The 19,115-nt window shown below is 42.0% G+C and overlaps 1 protein-coding gene and 1 long non-coding RNA gene across 2 annotated transcripts in view; both read left to right on the forward strand.

Moving 5' to 3' along the window:
- Positions 1-19,115, forward strand: part of LOC145435518 (uncharacterized) — a 446,234-nt gene that overhangs the window by 409,615 nt on the left and 17,504 nt on the right. The gene's annotated exons all lie outside the window — the stretch shown is intronic.
- On the forward strand, positions 14,058-16,777 carry LOC145435514 (uncharacterized). The gene is made up of 3 exons (XM_080312795.1): positions 14,058-14,181; positions 14,246-14,316; positions 15,069-16,777. The coding sequence occupies exons 1-3, from the start codon at positions 14,145-14,147 to the stop codon at positions 15,288-15,290; spliced, it is 330 nt and encodes a 109-aa protein (XP_080168921.1). The 5' UTR covers positions 14,058-14,144; the 3' UTR covers positions 15,291-16,777.

Here is a 19,115-nt window from a genome sequence, read left to right on the forward strand (position 1 = left end):
CCATCAGTAGGACCTCAGGACATGCGAGCTCCAGCCTATTGCAAGAAGATTGGAAATGTGCGCAAATTACCTTCGGGATCAGTCATGCGGTCCAACACATCACCAAAAGAATTTGAATATAATATCAATCATTCTGTGGTGTTAAGGAAAAGGCATCAACCTGCATGCAATGACTCAGAGCCACTAAAGACTTCAGTGTCCAATACTACGGCAGTTGTGGTGGAGCAGAAAGGTACTTCCACACCTTCCATTGAAAGTTTGAATACTAGTTGTGACAGCGAGGAGCCTAAAATTGATGTAGATAGTAGTTTTTTGAAGCCTACTAATATGCAAGCTCTGCCTTGCAACAAATATCTTCCATTCAGAGAAATATTAACCAAGCTTTCCTCTCAAATTAGATTGGATCTTCCGAGGAAAGTCCCAAATGGATTGAAGGAAGATGTGTATGTATATGTCACCTTCAAAGACAATGAAAAATGCAAATCTAATGGACATCAAAGGGATTTTACGGATGACTGTGGGGCTTGGGAAAAATGTAGTTTCACATACAATTATTATTTGAAGGAAACCAAGGAGTACATTCACAAGCGTAAGGGTATTTTTTGCAGGAAAAAAATGATTGATGGTGAAAGTACCTTCACTTCTATAAAAAAATTGGTTCGTGATGACCTAATCGGAATCACTAGCTACTATGCAAAACTTAAAGCAGACAACAAATTGAGATAAACTACTGGGAGCATGATATTGGTGTTTCAAGTTCAACTCATTTTGATCAATTCAAACAAGTCATTGAAGATAGGGGTTTGAAGATGTGGCGATTGAAATTACCGAATCAGTTCTATCTCCTGACAGCGAGGAGGTGTCGTATGTTGTGGCTGGGTACATTGGTAAGAAGGTCCTCCAAATAATGTCTTGTCAAATATGTCATGAGTCCTTTTTTGACGCGTCCTGTGGCGCAAGTTTACGTTATTTCGACTTGCTCGATCACGGGGGACTGCTTGCTCCTCAGAACCACTCGGCAAGTTTGTTGCATCCAGTTTTTCGATCCTAGGTGGTTCTGATAAAATCATCTGTTCTCACCCCCAAGTCGCAGTGAGGGAAGCTGGTCAATATGTTTTGCATCGTTTTGGGGGCACCTCAAGTTTTGCATGTTGTGATCATCGAGATCGAGCTTTAAAATTGGCGAGCAAAATCAGTGTTAACACATAGTATAATAACAAGCAGTATCTGGTAAATGCCTCTGTGAGAAAAGATGCTGCGAAGGACTTGAAAAAACGGCAGTTGAGCAAGACGTAGTAGTTTGCTTACTGCAGTAATTCATTTCACTTGCAGAACTTCTATAGGCTAAGCTTCACGTACGTTTTTTCAGAGTAGTTCCCAATGAATGAATTTCATTTTCACGTGCTGGAATTCATTTTACCACGCTGTAAAATACTTCTACATGCCCAGGCCGTGTTATTTTTGGCATATGCCAAAACTGCCAAAAATAGCTTATTTTTGGCATTTTTCAATTTTTATTTTTGGCAGTTTTGGCATCGACCTCTAAATAGATATTTTCAGACTCGAATTAGTCATAAAAACGCTTTATTTGGGTCAGTTTATCAATAGAGACCAAAAAATGTGCACCTTCCACTTATAATAAGTACCAACAAACAATAAGAAGAAGAAAAAACCTAGCGATTACATAGGTTAATAATATCAAACAAAACCACAAAATGTGCAGTATCCATTCGGAATCGGTGCCAATAAAGCAAAAAGAATGAGAAGCCTAACAAACACGCTCAACTCCTGATTGTTACAGCTGTTGAATAGACTTAAATTGTTTGCACTGTAACAGTGCTTCCAAACTCAGGTCAGCAAAGTTTCTCCTGAATTAATTTTTCGCCCAACGAATCTGGGAAATATCGGCTTCAACAGTAGCCGTTGAGGGAAAGAATGTTGCCAGTCCTCCACAAAAGGTTTTCAAAGCTTCAAAATTTCGGAGGGCAGAACCGGCTTCCAAGCATCATGAAAAGAGATCACTGCGCTAGTGCCATCGATCTCATCGCGGAAATAATTTTCTTCCCGATACTTTTCCAGGAGTTCCCTGTGTTGTCTCTCAACACATTCTATTTTGTAGCGCGACCAACCCATCATCTCCATCAGTCTACCGATATATTTTAGCAGGACTTTTGTCACGTCAGATGGCTTTAATATTACCAACTCACATGGAAGAGTCCTGGGAAGGTTAGCTTGTTTAAGAACATTAACGCAACAAGACTGTCTGGCGAAACGAGACTGCAGCTCAGAAATAGCCGGACTGTTTGTTGTGTCACAATGCTCAACTCGATCACAATGCAAAAATCTTAGTTGAATTTGGGGGTTCCAGATGCATGAGCAGAATACAATTTATATTTTAGTAATCAGTACAGCGGCAGATTTCCATTGATACCCGTTTTATCAAATTTAGCGCTCGGCAAGCCGGTTAAAAATGGCCGTAAAATTGCCTTTGGACAAATGGAAAGTGTGACGTAAACCAAATGCAGTTAGCCGTTCAATCTCGCTGTGCCCACACCATTTAGGACACCATGCTTTCTCCCCTAATGGGTGGGCTGGGCCCATAGAGTAAAAAACCTGCCCTTCACACTTGTAATGCGGTCCTGTTAACACAACACCATGAAAGAAATACACTATTGGCAGATTGTGTTATTTTTGGCATATGCCAAAAATTAGTTATTTTTGGCATTTTCAAATTTTTATTTTTGGCATCTGGCTCCCGAAATGCCAAAAATAACACGGCCTGTACATGCCCATTGGCATTGCCCAAGTTGGGTATTCTCGTTACATTGTCTTCTTGTATGTTGGTGGATAAATACATTGCGACGCTGTCGCTTGGCTCTTAATTGGGTTGTTTCATCTGAAAGTACTAATTTTGCCTGTTATAAGACTTTATTAGACTTGAATGGCTAGGCGTCTGGTATCGAGAAGTGAGATCGCAAGCCATCATGTCTGTTTTGTAAGCGTCGGCCTCTTATATCCCAAGCGTCGGCCTCTTATATCCTGCAACTGCAATGTGCCATGTTAGGCCGTAGGTATCGTAGGCCCCGGTTAACTACTGCATATTGACGGATTATTGTATCTGGTTATCTGTATAAAAGTATAGCTAATCAGTCGTCTTGGTGCTCTACTATACAATAGTTATCTGGAGATAGCCTTTTGCTCTTGGTGAAGCCTGTTGCTCTTGGTGAAGTTCTTCGTAACAGATATATATATATACTCAATACAATGGTTTATATATATACTCAATACAATGGTTTATTCAAACGTTATACAGTAGTAGCGTATATAGTCTCAATCATAATCCTAATGGTCTCTAACACGTGCCATACCCTAATATACGAGTCTATGGCTCAGTGGTCTCGAGTCATCACAAGAAGTAAACACTATCTCTCGTGTGCTATACACTCCTATGAGATTATCTATCACCGGCGAGGGGATATCGAATTTCTCAATCCAAATTCTAAGCATCAGCCTCACGTTCAATGGGAAATGGGATAATACTCGAGTCATCATTTTATCGCCATATGCATTGCTACTCTGCATTTGAAACGGGTGTATTTCATGCCGTTTCTCCAAATGAATTGATAAACAAGGCCTTTTGATGAATATTCAATCAGCGAGTCAAGATTTATAAGACTCCGTCATTGTGTCTTTCCGATGCCAGTAATTTCTGAATATCTTTTAATCAACTTCTTTCTTCAGTCCAGATAACAATATGATGAGATTGTTAGTCAAGCTATTAGATCACGATAGAACTATTTCTGTTGCTGAGGCAGCGGAGATGAAAAAAAATGCGGTTTACGAGGTATTTGAAGATATACTACACAAAATCAAGTATTAGGACAATGCATTTGACCACTATGCAGGGCTTCGGAGCAGCCGTAAATTTGCATTGCTCCAGCTCCGGAGCTTTCTTCTATAATACATCAGCTTCCGGCTCCAGCTCCGGAGCAGCATTATTACCACTGCTCCGGCTCTGAAAACTATCGAAGGTGTCTGTCTATATCAGGGGTGAGCAAACCGCGGCCTGAGGTCCATATGTGGCCCGTGATAAGGCTTTGAGTAGCCCGCGAGCTAATTTCCCATTATATTATCGAAATTCTGTTATATTATCGAAATTGAATTTGTGAAAACCCGAGGTTTCCAGAATGTTCGGTATTTTCCGTTTGAAATATTGTTGCGCGTGGTATGGCTGGAGACCGCGTGTTGAGTTGAGTGGAGTGGGGAGTTGGCTGAGAGCGTGGCTGAAGATGGATGCGAGTGAGTGTGTCTCTGTGTTTGGTAGCGTGAAGTATTAGTAGTTTGGGGCAGCAGCGTGAAGTAGTGGTGGTATTAGGCAGTTAGGGCGTGAAGTAGGTAGTTGGTCTTGTGTTGGCGGGCTTGAGTTGGACGTACCGGTCGGAATCTCTGCGCGGATAGGCTGGGGCACGGCCTAGTCACTGACGGTGCTGCGCGAGCACCTAGGGAGTGATGTTGCCCCGTTGGTAGTTCGTACTCGCTTGTAGATAGCAAGACTGCTGCTGGGCTAGGTTTAGGCTGATGGGTATGTGTGCTTGTGCGTGAGGCTTGTGTGGAGTTTAGTTACAGTTTCCTGTGTAGTGTGTATCGTATAGGAGTTATGGATCGTCTGGGTTCCGTTATGTGTCCGTGAGCATCGTTATTATGAGTTTCTTGTGTCGTATTAATATAATCTTATACCGCATAGACTTGTGGTGTTGTCGGTTGTACCGTGATTGCAAGTGTCATTTGAGCAGGCGGCAGTCGCAGGGAGACGAGGTCCCGAGCCCAGTAACACACCTGCGATCCCCGTTATTGCTACCGGTATACGCCGTAACGGGGTCGCTACAAATTTTGGCGAGCACGCCAGGACCTTGTTTATCTTTGTGATTGCCGCTGCTGTGCATGCGTATAATATGTCGACTATCGAGTGCCGGTATATCGTATATTCGTATTTGAGAGATGAAGCTTTTTTGGGCGGAACGTTTGGAATAGCTATTTGTTATTGTGTCTGCGGTGGCCGAGTGTTCTGTGGATTCTTTATGACGTGAACAATGGGAACGAGCGTTCGTACTGGTTTGGCTACTACGAAGTACGAAGCGGAGGCCAATTATAGTGAGTGGATTGGCTGTGAAGAAATTGTAACCAGTGCCTGCAGTGCATGTGCGTGCACTTGAACTGAAGATGTTACAGAGCCTGGGGTTATGTGCTGGCGGAGTGCAGTAAAGAGGCGGATGGCTGAAGATAACTGGGCGAGTGACGTTGATTGCGGATTGCGGAAGCTTCAATAAATGTGTATGCTGGATTGCTGGTCAAGCGGAGCATCGGGTCGTAACTGATAGCCCTGTCGTGGGCCGTGTCGAAGCGCAGGGTTGGCTCAGGCACTGATGACGGTGACAAGCTCGTCAGTGTGTGTCGGCGGCGGAAAATCGAATGTCCCTTTTCGGAACCATCATTGCTTGGTGGTGGATTCGCATTCAACTGAGGGCAGCTTGGACGGTGGCCATGGCAAGCTGTGGAATGCAGTCGGAACTAGTGCGGCGGACTTCGATGTCGGGGAGCAGTCTCTGAGGCCAAGCGTACTCATGTTATTGTAAGCTGTTTGTGGACTTGAGCGTATTGCTTTGGAATTGGGCTATTGGTGATTTCGATTTTGTTTGAGAAAATCTCAATCAAAATAGGCCGGGGTAGTGTGAAAACCCGAGGTTTCCAGAATGTTCGGTATTTTCCGTTTGAAATATTGTTGCGCGTGGTATGGCTGGAGACCGCGTGTTGAGTTGAGTGGAGTGGGGAGTTGGCTGAGAGCGTGGCTGAAGATGGATGCGAGTGAGTGTGTCTCTGTGTTTGGTAGCGTGAAGTATTAGTAGTTTGGGGCAGCAGCGTGAAGTAGTGGTGGTATTAGGCAGTTAGGGCGTGAAGTAGGTAGTTGGTCTTGTATTGGCGGGCTTGAGTTGGACGTACCGGTCGGAATCTCTGCGCGGATAGGCTGGGGCACGGCCTAGTCACTGACGGTGCTGCGCGAGCACCTAGGGAGTGATGTTGCCCCGTTGGTAGTTCGTACTCGCTTGTAGATAGCAAGACTGCTGCTGGGCTAGGTTTAGGCTGATGGGTATGTGTGCTTGTGCGTGAGGCTTGTGTGGAGTTTAGTTACAGTTTCCTGTGTAGTGTGTATCGTATAGGAGTTATGGATCGTCTGGGTTCCGTTATGTGTCCGTGAGCATCGTTATTATGAGTTTCTTGTGTCGTATTAATATAATCTTATACCGCATAGACTTGTGGTGTTGTCGGTTGTGCCGTGATAGTAAGTGTCATTTGAGCAGGCGGCAGTTGCAAAGAGACGAGGTCCCGAGCCCAGTAACACACCCGCGATTCCCGTTATTGCTACCGGTATACGCCGTAACGGGGTCGCTACAAATTGCTCAGATTGTGAACTCGCTAGGCCAACCAAAAATATGATTCGTCTGGCCGCGACACTAGCGATGTTGATGACTGGACTAAAATATCAGTTTCGACGCATTGGCAGATCCAGAATCCAGTCACATTTTTAGTAAATCGCCGTCTATTATAATTAACCAAAGAAGCACTTTACTCCGTGCCACAGCATTAAAATTCTGATGCGACGTTTTAACAATGGCACTGTACTCATTGCCATTAGGTCATACAGCTCAATTGCCATTAGGTCATACAGCTCAATTCAATCTTCAAATGTGCGATTATTATTCAACTGTAACTGTAAGTTAGCGCAAAATGTTCGGATATAACGACGGGATCAAATGGCCAATGGTTTGATGTTCGATATTGGTGCACTAGTTACCAGTCCATCCGGTGTCGATCAAGTTTATCGGAATAATATTTTCCCGTTGAAATGAATCGAATAATCGAAATAAACCCTGTGTCATGCACATTGCGCCATGCCAATAACGAATTAAACTGTGCAGTATGCACATTCCACATTAACAAGTTTACGAAACAGATGATTACAAATTGGAAATCGCGTGTCAAATCAGTATTTTGTCTCCAACATAGAATACCATGGGGTTTTGGCTTAATCTTCTGTCATCCCCTAATTAAGTTCGAAAATCCTTACTGGAGTGAATGTCAATGATGCGCAGTAATGAATTGCAATTAGCATGCATAATTGCATATTCGCAATAACACTGTCCACTTTCGCGGCCCTACTAAAGAACTATCACGAAAAAACAAGTATTTGCTTATCCGATTCGTAGCAACGATGACATGGAATTTCTCGGCTCGTGCTCGTCATATCGACATGTGCAACGAAATCACGTTTTTATCATCTCTCCTATTTCGCGTAATACATAGTGATCATTCTTTTCGAAGCGTATGCAATTGGCCAACAAGGTTGTGCTGATGATGAAATTGCGGGTATGCCGAATACCCACAATATTGACAGGCATATGTCGCATACCGAGGTTCGGCACTCATGTATGAAAATTGAACATTGAACTGCTCTACTATTAAATCCCCAGGAACATGGTTAGCGCCAAAGAGGAAAAGATTCTTAATTTCGCGAAGGTTTGCTTTTGAATTCGGTAAACTCGGCAGATATGGTTGTTGCATATATAATAGCATCTCATGAAATAAGTCGGAGCCGGAGCTACTTCTCAAATAACTGGCTCCAGCTCCGGCTCCGGCTGAATTTTATATGGAGCTCCGGCTCCAGCTCCGGTAAAAATGCTCGGCTCCGGGGCTCCGGCTCCAAAGCCCTGCCACTATGTTCATCTCAAGTATGCCATGGTCGATGGCAATGACGTTCCCAAGGTTAACATTCCAATACACCAAAGAAAAGAAGGCAAGACCAAATTTACTCTATCAACCGTTGGTATCGTCAGCCGCGTCGAACTGCGGTTTTCTGTGAAACACTCTACACCAGGGGTCGCCAACTCAAAACGGGTCGCGGGCCACTTTTCAAATTTCGTAGCGGCCGCGGGCCGCATGAATTCAATATCGATGTAAAGTAGCTATAACCACGTTTTAAAACTCTATGTTAGTACAACGCTGTGCTACCTAACATAGTCGATGGGCATAGTGATCACAAAAGAAGTAATATTTTATTACAGGAATAAAAATACAACAGAATATCACCGTCATCAATTTCATTTTATTTTGAACTCTGAGCTGTGCACGATACCTTGAAACGCTTTTTGGTGCTAGCGACATACGCTACTAAATGAAAGACCATCTCCACGCAAAGCTTGATCTTGTGAAGAAGCACTAAGCCAGTGGTTCTGAAACCTTTTTAGACATGTCCCGCTTTATGATACTGAAAATTGTCGTCCCCCTTATTGTCACATCACAAAATGCATCCATAGAGGTAGCAATCCGAAGGGATAGTTTAATGGCATGGATGGTTATGAATGTTGATGACAGAATTCTATAATATGAATTCGGGACTATACACAGAGCAATAACTATAACTATGAACTCGAGGTAAATCGCGCGGAGCGCGAAAAATTTGTCAGTTGATTGCAGCTCCGCGCCCCCTTCAAATGCTTTCACGCCCCCACAAGGCGACACGCCCCACAGTTTCAGAACCACTGCCCTAAGCCGTTTTCTAAGCGTCTCGGTCTTGGCTGTATTTCGGCCATTGCAGGTTAATTTCAGTATGTGCAAGATGTTTTCTTAGCTTTCTTCCGAAATCTCAAATCATGTCGCGGGCCGCAAAATATGACCCCGTGGGCCGCGTGTTGGTGACCCCTGCAGTCTACACGCAGTGGTTCCCAACCTCTTTCGATGTCCGGGCCAACTTTAGAATTTCAGAGTACGGTTGGGGCCGCACGAAGAACGAATAGAAACATCAGGAAAAAGGAAATTCAATTTATTGTACAATTTGGCATTGGCTTTGATGAAGAAGTGTGCCAAAGCGAGGAGGAATTACAGATGCTTCAGTACGCAGTAGCTGCTTGAGATGGCCATCGGTCAATTGATTGCGATATTGATTTTTGATTCTGGCCATTTTGCTGAAAAGTGCTTCTCATACATAACTCTTTGAGACCCAGCCCACTCATATGAGTGGGTGATTGTCTTCCCGGAACATCCACGCCCACTTATATGAGTGGGCGATGACCGCTTCGCGATTCAAGCGTCTACCTATGCAACCTTCTTAGCATTATACTTGAAGGTAGAAGCGATATAAGGCACAATTGATACTATTTTTAAATAGCACGACAGTACTTGTAGCTATTAATCAGTTTTGATTGTGAGCTCAAACAGAGCTCAAACACACACAATGAAGGTCATTGATGAATAAACTATACAAACACGCCATGACCTTCTCAACTATACGATTTCATCGGCAAAGATGGATGGCTGCAAGGATTCCGGTACAACGTATAGTAGTGGGTGCGAGGCCGTCTTATCCAATGCGTCCAGCTCAGAAGACGAGATTGCGCCAATCGCGTTATTGCAGCATGCAAGACCTTCGCGTATCGTCATTGGTCATCTCGCCGACGAATGCAAGAAAACGCATTGATAGCCTACTGTAGTGCGTACTGGAGCGAGAGGCCGACCCAGGCATCAACCTTATACGCCTTGTAATCATATTCCTGATGCAACTGCGGAAAATCTCGAGCCTCCAGTAATGATTGATCCGCATCCACATACGGTAGCACATCTAACAAAGGGTCAAAGGAAACGCGACATACCCACGAGACGTCCTAGCATGGATAGATTGCGGGCCAGGCATTTTGCGAAACCAACTCCTCCTGGCTCCAATAGACCCGACCCCATCTGCAGAAGGACAGTCATGTCTGTTACCACAAAGAGCGCACGAAACAGCTACGTGAAGGAACATCTGTCGGGCAGAAATTAAGACCTGGCGAAACAAGCTTCATGTGCGCTGAATGCGGTGTAGCTTTGCATGTCTGTTCACCCATGCATTGAAGTTTACCACACAATAGAAGAATACAAAAACTAAAAAAAATGAACTCTGTCCCGCTGATCAAATGTAAATAATCTTGTTAGTTTGCGGTTTTTTTTTCATAGAGACTGTTAGTTGGTTGTTGTATATACAGGTCCAGCATAGTGTTCAAGACGCTAAGGGCATTATCACCGCGGGAGTCGTCTTCGTTTTGTTCATTTTTCATTCAGAGTTGTTGTTGACTTCATTATGCTTGCAAATGCACCTTGTTATTCATCATCAGTTACATTTTCTACAGTGCGGATAGTTCATCAGGTGCAGTGTAAAATTAGTACCGCTGATATTGCGCTGAGCCAATAACCTAATTATAAGTTTCCCGAATGTTGAAAGTAAGTCACCAAATATTCATTCCACCAAATATCGTCAGATTCCCAAATCTAGGCGATTTTTTTTCAAAAACTGTGGCTTCAGTCAGTACGTTTCTTTTTTCCGAAAGATTTACATGAAACATTGGACATAACGGAAGTAAAAAATGATGAAATATGATTCCTTTCCGTACACTTTGTTACATGTGATTATCCTAATTACACGTCTTTCATCTGTTAGGGATTTATGCTCTGAACTGGTATTATGCTCTGAACTGGTAGTTATTTCGGTATGTTTCAGGCTCAGAACTGCTTTACTGAAATGTATGTTCCTGTAGATATACATACAGTTGTCTTCCATTATCGCAGGCCCTTGAGACGTACTTCTTTTGCGATCTTTTGCTATTGATGGGTAACTTTAACCGTTCTTAATGAATTTGTTTGACAGATATCATTTAGCCATAACTTACAATATTTAAACTCGATATTCTTTAACATCTTGTCCACGATTTCAGCGTTTTTTTCATCCGGTTTCTTTAGCCTTATTTTTATTCTTTGGGCTATTGAAGCTATGATCCATTTGGAGTCAACCGTTTTCTTTTGATGCTTTATTTTGTTTCTACCAGCCCACACCGCCTGGTTATAGATGGTGATGGTTTTAATCAGGGCCGTTTCCTGGTCTTGTGTTGTTCTCTCATTTATATTCATACAAAGTGTTAGTTCTACCTCTGGGGTTCGTATCTGAACTCCCGTTGATGATTCCCAGGAGCTCAGTATCGCTTTTAGGGCCGGTTTCGTCTCCTTGCATTGGGCAAAGAGGTGCGCATGAGTTTCCAGTCTCGTTTTGCTGATCTCACAGTCTCTTGTTGTCGCTCCCAGTCTTGGCTCTAGCCTCTCGTTGATTTGCAGAATCCCCTGTGCAATATTCCAGTTAATTTCTTTTTGCTGTGGTGTGAGGGTGTTGTGGTTTATGTTTTTCCAGTTTTTTTCCTTCTAAATCTGATATTTCTCGTTTGTGTTGTCTTTCCAGGGTTTCCTTGTATATATCTTTCCGTCTCTTTTTGTCAAGATCCTCAGCTGCAATGCCTATTTCTCTCATTGTGTCTTTTTTCCTGTCATTTAAGGGCTGCAGTGTGTGCGCGGCCTGTCCTTTGAGATGGATCTTTTTTGTATTTTTTTTAGTGCGAAGGCTAGTTGGTAGTCTTTCCTTTTCTGCCTTCCTTTTCTCCTCATCCCTGAAGGTATTTGATTGCCGGTTTTATGTACGCTAGATCTGTTACCCTTGGGATGTCTACAAGGTCTATTCCTCCAAGGGCCGTGCTCAGTGTTAGGGTTTTGTAAGTTATTCTTCCTTCTACACCGAGGAGGAAGAGCTTGATCTTTCTTCCTAGTCTCTCTGCAATGTCCTTGGGGAACCTTGAGTTCGCGGCCTGGTATACGTAAAGTGGAAGGACGTTGGTTCTTATTATGGTCACTATTTCGTCTCTAGGCAGGTTCATTTTCCCTACTTCATCCATGAGTTTTTTTTTTGCAGGGCTTCTTCCCATTGTTTTCAAGTAGCATATTCCTCGCTGTCGCTGGTATTTTTTCTTCCCTCGCTAAATCTTATCCCCATGGTTTTCTTTTTGTTTATTTCCATTCCACTTGCTTTTACGAAATTGTTTATCATTTCCAAGGCCTTTTTGCAGTCCTCCTCTTTTGATAGGGTTACTGATATATCATCAGCATATCAGCATATGCTGGTGCTATTATTGGTTCCTTTTGCCCTTTCAGTTTGTGCCCCGTGATATTTTTGTTTAAGCACGGTAGGAGTGACTCAGTTGTTATCGTGAATATCTGCATATATATCGGGTCTTCTTGCTTTATCCCGGATCTTATCGGTATGTACTAGCCCGTTCTGCCATCTATCGAGCTTTTGGCCTCGCCTTGTCGGTAAGTTTTTTCCAGGTAGCCTCGGAATTTTTTTCCGAGTCCTGCCGTCTTGAGGGCTGCCTGCATGAATTTATGATCATTCATATCATAAGCTTTCTTAAAGTCAATTGAGACAATTGCTTCCTTCCTGCTTTCTCTCGTGTCTGCTGTCACTTCCCTCATAATCAGGTTGATGTTTTTGGGTGGGTTCACATATTGCTGTGGGTGCGTTATGTGCTGTAGGTTGTTCTTTAGTCTGTTTTATAGTCTGAATTGAGCAGTGTAATTGGCCTATAATTTTTGATATCCCTTTCATCTCCATCACATTAATCACACCCCGCGCTAGGTCTGTTGGTATCTTCTGTGCAGCGTATAATTCGTTTAGCGTTCTTGCCAGGTCTTTTATGATGATTTTTAGGTTGATTGCATAAAATTCCGCACTTATCCCATCCTCGCCTGGTGATTTCTTTTTTCTCTGCTGGTTCATAGCCGGCCTTACCTCATAGGGTTGTATTTCCGCATCTATGGCGTCCTTTTGTTTATCTGTGAGCTTCCCTTGGTGGTATTGCAGGAAGGTTTCATGTCAGTGTTCTTTTCTTTTTATAAGTCTTTGTAGAAGACCTCTACTATTTCCCTAATTTTTTTTTGTCTTTTGTTGGCCTCCCTTGATGGCCTAGTATTTCTTTTGAGGCATCCTATCTTCTCTTCCTTATTTTTTTACATAGGAGGTATGGTTTTTTGTCAAGTAGGGTTTCCTCCTCTATTTTTCGTTCGCGAAAGCTGGCACGCTGCAGCTTCTTTGATCAGTTTTTTTATTAATAAAACACAAGTTGGGTGGCCCTTAAAAGGGCCGTATAGCGATAAGTAAAAATTGATTACAGTTACAAAGAAGAAAATGAAAGTTTCCACGCTACACATAGTCATATTGATAATCACATGGATGAGATAATGGCCTTATGAGGAATAATAAACACATATAAGCGAATTAAAATGTAAGGGAATGCGCGACAAGTAATCGTCATTGCATATTTTTGGCTGGCTCACAGTTAAATTCACTACTATGTACGACTACGGTATAAAATTGAGAAATAATTTTCATTTATCAAGGATTTGTTGATTATTATTCTGACATATTGTTTTCTCAGGAAAAATGTTTAAATTCCGTGTTACTTACGACAAATCTTCAGTTGCGGACCACATTATGTTCCCTGATGCTGGGCTCAACTTCAGCATACAATATTTTACCAGTGAATTCAATGACTGGCTGGATGTAGATGATATGGAAATATTGCCCGACTCTTGCAGGCTTAATATCATCAAAAATGTGGATTTGGAGATCACAAATCAGTCCATCGACTGTGACACATCTTTGGACAAAAGCACGGATGGTACTGTTAGGAAAGCAAGTGTGACAGATGAACCAGACTGGAGTTTCAAAAGTGAGTTCACCGAGATACCTTATTAAGTAGAGCTGATATTTCAATGATATTTATTTGAGTTGGGCAAACTAGTTCCGGTGAATTTCAAAGCATGCTAAATCTAGCAAGATATCTCACACACGTTCACCTTGAATTTGAAACCACATTTGGATGCTCTTTAATGATTGTATCCGCTTCTGAAAACTGAGGGATGCGTCTTTACCATGAACACATACGAACAATGGCCCATTCTCCCATATTAGATGCGGTTTTTAAGAGCTGCTTGCAATACTCCTGCAATCGTAATTTCAAAATATTGCCTGCATGACCAATATATACGATTTCAAAGTGCACCCCATATTACTGATCTCTGTCAGCAGTATGTATATGATACTTATATGATTATTGAATTTACTTTAATTTCTAGATCCTTGATGATATGAAGCATCTTGTTAGGTGTGACATCGTACAGACGCTTCAAGTTTACAAGGAAAGCGGCAAACTTGAAAAAATTAAACGCCTTGTAATATCGAAATGGACAAAGTTACCGATGACATAAAATTGTTACTTCGTGAGTGAGAATTATCCTCCTTTCGTTTAACTCTGGACTAAATATAGAATTCGTTGGTTTGCAGGCAAAGATGATGTATCGTGGCTAATCGGGATGGTACCGTTGCTCAAAGGCAATGATCTAGTTGTACTTCAGGTAACAAAAGAAGTTGGCCTGCCTCCTAAATTTTCATTCAATAGCAAGCTAAATGATATACGTCTATTTAATGAAAAGCCCAATGTAACTACTAGTATATATAACTACTAGCCCACTGCAAAATGACATTTGCAATCACTTTTCGAAATTAGGGATTGCGATGCATGGGTCACAGATAGGGCTGGGCAAACCCGAGTACCTGAGTGATTCGATTCTGAATCACGTAAAATGAGTCGAGTATTCCAGTATCATTATGACGTCACAACAGAATTTAATATGTCAGGTTGAAAAATGCACCTTTTATCCCACCACAAAGAATATAATGCCTGTTATTCGTCACATTAAAGATACTTTGGTATTTTTTCGACCATACCGATTTCATTGCTCTTGTTGAAATTGTTGTTGGATGATGATGACTTTGAAAATGTGTTATTTCCAGTCACGGTCGTAGCTTTGTACTATGTCTCGTAGGCTGCGACACGGCTAATCAAGGTTTCAAGGTTTCCCTCAATGGAAAATGGTATTAAGACTATAATTCTCGATGGTAAATTAACTTTTAGTGATGAGGAGCGCATAATTTCAGTACTAGAAAAACTCATCTTTTACTACTCGACTCGAATCATTGTGCCCAGCCCTAGTCACAGACAGAAGTACCAAATTGCATTGGTTTCTAGTTTATAGCATGATGTATCATTTAATGCAGAGATTATTTCCTTTGGTAGGAATTGATTCTAATATACATTACTTTACAGGAAAAGGCAACTACGCCATATCCGACGTTACTCTGCTACAGTGGAGTGAAGGTGTCATTTGATGGAATTGTCATCCCCTGCAGTGACTTGCTGCAGGCTGTTGCTGTATTGGTGGCTATTTATTGGGTTTTCAATATTTCATTTTCCCCGCTCAACACAATTGCTTCATGCAATTTTTGTGCGGGCATGTGCTTAAATTTCCCACCATATAGGTACCCTTGAGACCGATAAAGCTTCTTAATGTCGCAGTAGTGATTTCAAAGTTAGTATTTTAAGCCTAGTTTTGCCTAATAAACTGAAAACTATCAAGTAGAAGTAGACTTTGATCTCTATTCACCAGTATGGCAGTATAAGTCGCATTTTCAAATGAGTGAAAAAATATATGCCTAGTTTAGCTTAACAAACCGTAAACTAACAAGTGGCAGTAGTGTTTCAAGTAAGTGAGAACTAACAAGTAGCAGTAGTGTTTCAAGTAAGTGAAAAGTATCGACCTAGCTGTGCTTGACAATCCAAGAAGTAGAAGCAGTCTAAATTCAAAACAATTGATGTAGCAATCATAATCTGATTGGGGTCCTTCATTACTACCACTTCTGTTAAGCTATATCGAGTTATTCCGTTGATTTATTTATTGCCAAATTTCAATTGTAGCTGTAATAATATATGATTGAAAACTGACCCAATTTTGTGGAATCTGTAGCATCCAGCAAAGGTGAGATAGCTAAAAATACACCCATATGGGCGGCGATGCTTCGGGATGTAAAGGCGTCTTAATCACCTTTAGGATGTGGGTGAGTTATGTTGAAAATCAACCCCAGGGGTGTAAAGGGTGTTTTTGCTTGTACCACCTCTGGAGGTGTGGAGGTACACCTTTTTTATTTACAGTGTATCCACGTGCGTTTTCGTACGTATTCGCATTACCACAAAATATACAGGAATAATATAATGTTCGTTTCTATTATTACCAAAGTTATACCTCATAGCTTCATCTGCTGTTACGAATTACTAGGTCGAAGATATTGATTGCACTGAAAGGAAGGACCCTGGCTAACCGAATCAGGCAGTTCCGTGAATTCGTACCAGCACTCTCCGGGCAGCAGGTCATTTCAAAACCGAACTTGCACTGCGGCGATCAAGAATACTGTTAAAATAACGATCGGTGATTTGGGCCGCCTTGAGGATGGGATGGGGAAAAGTCGGACCCGTACATCGCGGCTACTGCTTGCTACACCAATTTGTCGTCACGAGACGGTATCAATACGATGTACAAAATCAGTACCACACAGGTAGTAATCGAACAACATTTCAAAGCGCTGAAAATTTGAATTGCAAGGCTAGATAAAGAAATTTACGTTTCAATGTCAAAACCAAAACAATCAAGACGGGACCGTTTTTCCCTGCAAGGAGTCGAGATGCACAGCTAACAGAAGGTATAGTGAATCGTGTACCTTCGCTAGTAGAAGGGTCTGTTGTGACTACTGTCATTGCTGATACACGAGAGCCCTAAAATCAAATGAAGTTGGAAAACAAACGATGTTGGGTATATTCTTGACTACCATTCGCAGCTTGGCGATGGTGAGAGATATATAGACTTCCGACTTATGGTGGTTTAAGAAACGTTCCACTTCTTGGCATGAGGAGGAAAGATATCAATCAAATTTCTCAAAGTATGGCTTGATGATGATGATGGATTTTCAAAATGGTTGGTTTATTGTACCCAGCTCTCTGGCGGATGCGGTTTGTGCAAGATTTGCATTGAAACGAAAGCACGTCTTAAGCATGGTAACCTACAAAATTTTGCTTTTGTCCAAAAGCCATGCATGGATTTCATGAAATTTATTGAAAAGGCTAGAAAGGCTTCTTATCATAAAGAAGCAACTGCAGCTTCAAAAACTTTTCTCGGAACCATTGAAAATGATAAAAATGTATGCACATCCCATGCAAGTGAGAGAAAATAGAAATATAACGAGAATAGAAATATAACGAGTGCGATAGTTCAGAGTAAGGTAATTTTATGAAGCTCCTTCAGTTTCGCATTGACTCTGTGGACGAACATATGAAGAAACATTTTTGATCGGATGTATGCAAATGCCGAGTACACTAGCCCGACCATACGAAATGAGATGCTCAGGAAGGACCATTATGGTTGTTGAAAAGATCGTCGCGGAGGCTAACGAATCGTTCGTGTCTGTAATAGCCGACGAGTCTTGCGACATTTACGGAAAAAACAGCTCAGCATTGTTTTGAGATATGTGAAAGGTTCTAAAGTACACGAAAGTTTCACGAGATTTGTTGAAATGGAATGTTTCCGCAGAAGCAATTTATGCAGGCATTTTATCTCATCTCTCTACAATAAGGCTGGATTTTGACGAATTGGTCGTAGAGGGATACGATGGGGCATCAACGATGGCAGGTCACGTGTGCGGTGTACAAAAACACATCCTTGATAAATACCCTCGTGCAATATTTGTATACTGCGCCCCGTGCAATATTTGTATACTGTGCCCTCTGGTCGTCATTGACTAGGTTTAATCAATGAGAGGGCACAGTATACAAATATTGCACGGGGCGCAGAATACAAACCTAGTCATTGACGACCAAACTAAGTTTCCAATAATCAAAACCACCTGTGACATCATCAGGGAGATGATCGTTTTTTCCATAGATAGTCCCTAAAGGTGCACTATTTTGAGAATTAATATACCCTCTGCGCGATCAGGTGGTTTGAGAAGTTGGTTTGAGAAGTATAAGAGCATCCGCTTCTTCAAGTCTAATTTTCTGAGTACCTCTCAAGTTAACCAGGAATGTTTACTAGACCTGCCAAGCGTGCGCAGTGCGATCCGGGTCATCCTGGCCTTGGCAGCAACAACTGTGGAGGCTGAAACGTCTTTTCCGTCCATGAAGCGGATCAAGACCTGGCTACGCTCAACAATAGCTTCCGATCGCATCTCAGATTTATGTGTGCTTCATGGCCATCGCGAAAGGATGAGTGAGGACAAGATCGATAGAGTTGCAATCCTGATGTTGTCATATTCTGTTTATTCAATAAATTGATTCTACTTTTTGTTTGAAATTACCTTCTGAATCTATAAGAGTGTCGATATTTTTCTGAACTCAGCAACCAATAAGTAACTTTGTAAACGTCTGAAGCTGATTTATTGGCCTACTAATCCATCTCTATAGGTGCATTTGTTTCTTGGCTTCTACATCAGGCGGTGGGATCTTGAAATAAATGTGTTAGTAGCTGCTCCCTTGGACTCATCAAAAATTTCATACATAAGAGCTACAATGCTACATAGGTAAGGGAATGTATTTGCTCCGCATTACGTATTGGCCGTCGCTACTATATAATTCCTGCATGACTGTTGTATTCCGAAATCGATAGCGCGTTTCACTGTGCAGCGATTGTCCAATTGTTAACGAATAGTACATGAGGCAGATTCGTTTGTGCCTCACCAGGCTATTGTTTCGTTGCGACGGCATTGTCTGTAATAAAGCCGAGTGTCACCTTCCTTGGCCATTTTGAAGGGGTTAAAGTGCTCTGATACTGTCAATATTAGGATTTTTTGAATCAGTGTCACGATAGCATTTGATTGATTGATACCAGTTATTATGAATTCCAAGTTTTTTGTGATGAATTGCATTGTCTTGGGTGAGGCACGACCCGCCCGTGCCTCACGTCTCCTTGGCGCTGTATTTTTGAATAATAATTATGCAAATTGATTGTGTTTGGTGAAAAATGTTCAAATTTCGTTATTCATGAACATCGATGTAAAATATCAATATTAATCATCGACTCATGGAGGGTTTTCACTCACTCACCCTGACGGCAGGTGCCTGACCTGCCTCATTGGGCCGCACGTCCCTGATGTATACCCTTTCATACATTATCTCATGACACCACTCCTAATCCCCACAACCGAGCCAGAGAAAAAATATAAATAACTCTGCTCAATGCGGTGAGCAGAGTTTTGGGATGGTGAAGCGAAGATTTCATATGCTGCATATACCTACGCGAATGAACTAGGAGAACGCCATCCCAGCAATAGT

The sequence above is a fragment of the Botryllus schlosseri genome, chromosome 3 (genome assembly GCF_051294905.1).
Source record: "Botryllus schlosseri isolate E-star chromosome 3, Bs_hap1, whole genome shotgun sequence".
NCBI classification, from domain to species: Eukaryota; Metazoa; Chordata; class Ascidiacea; order Stolidobranchia; family Styelidae; genus Botryllus; species Botryllus schlosseri.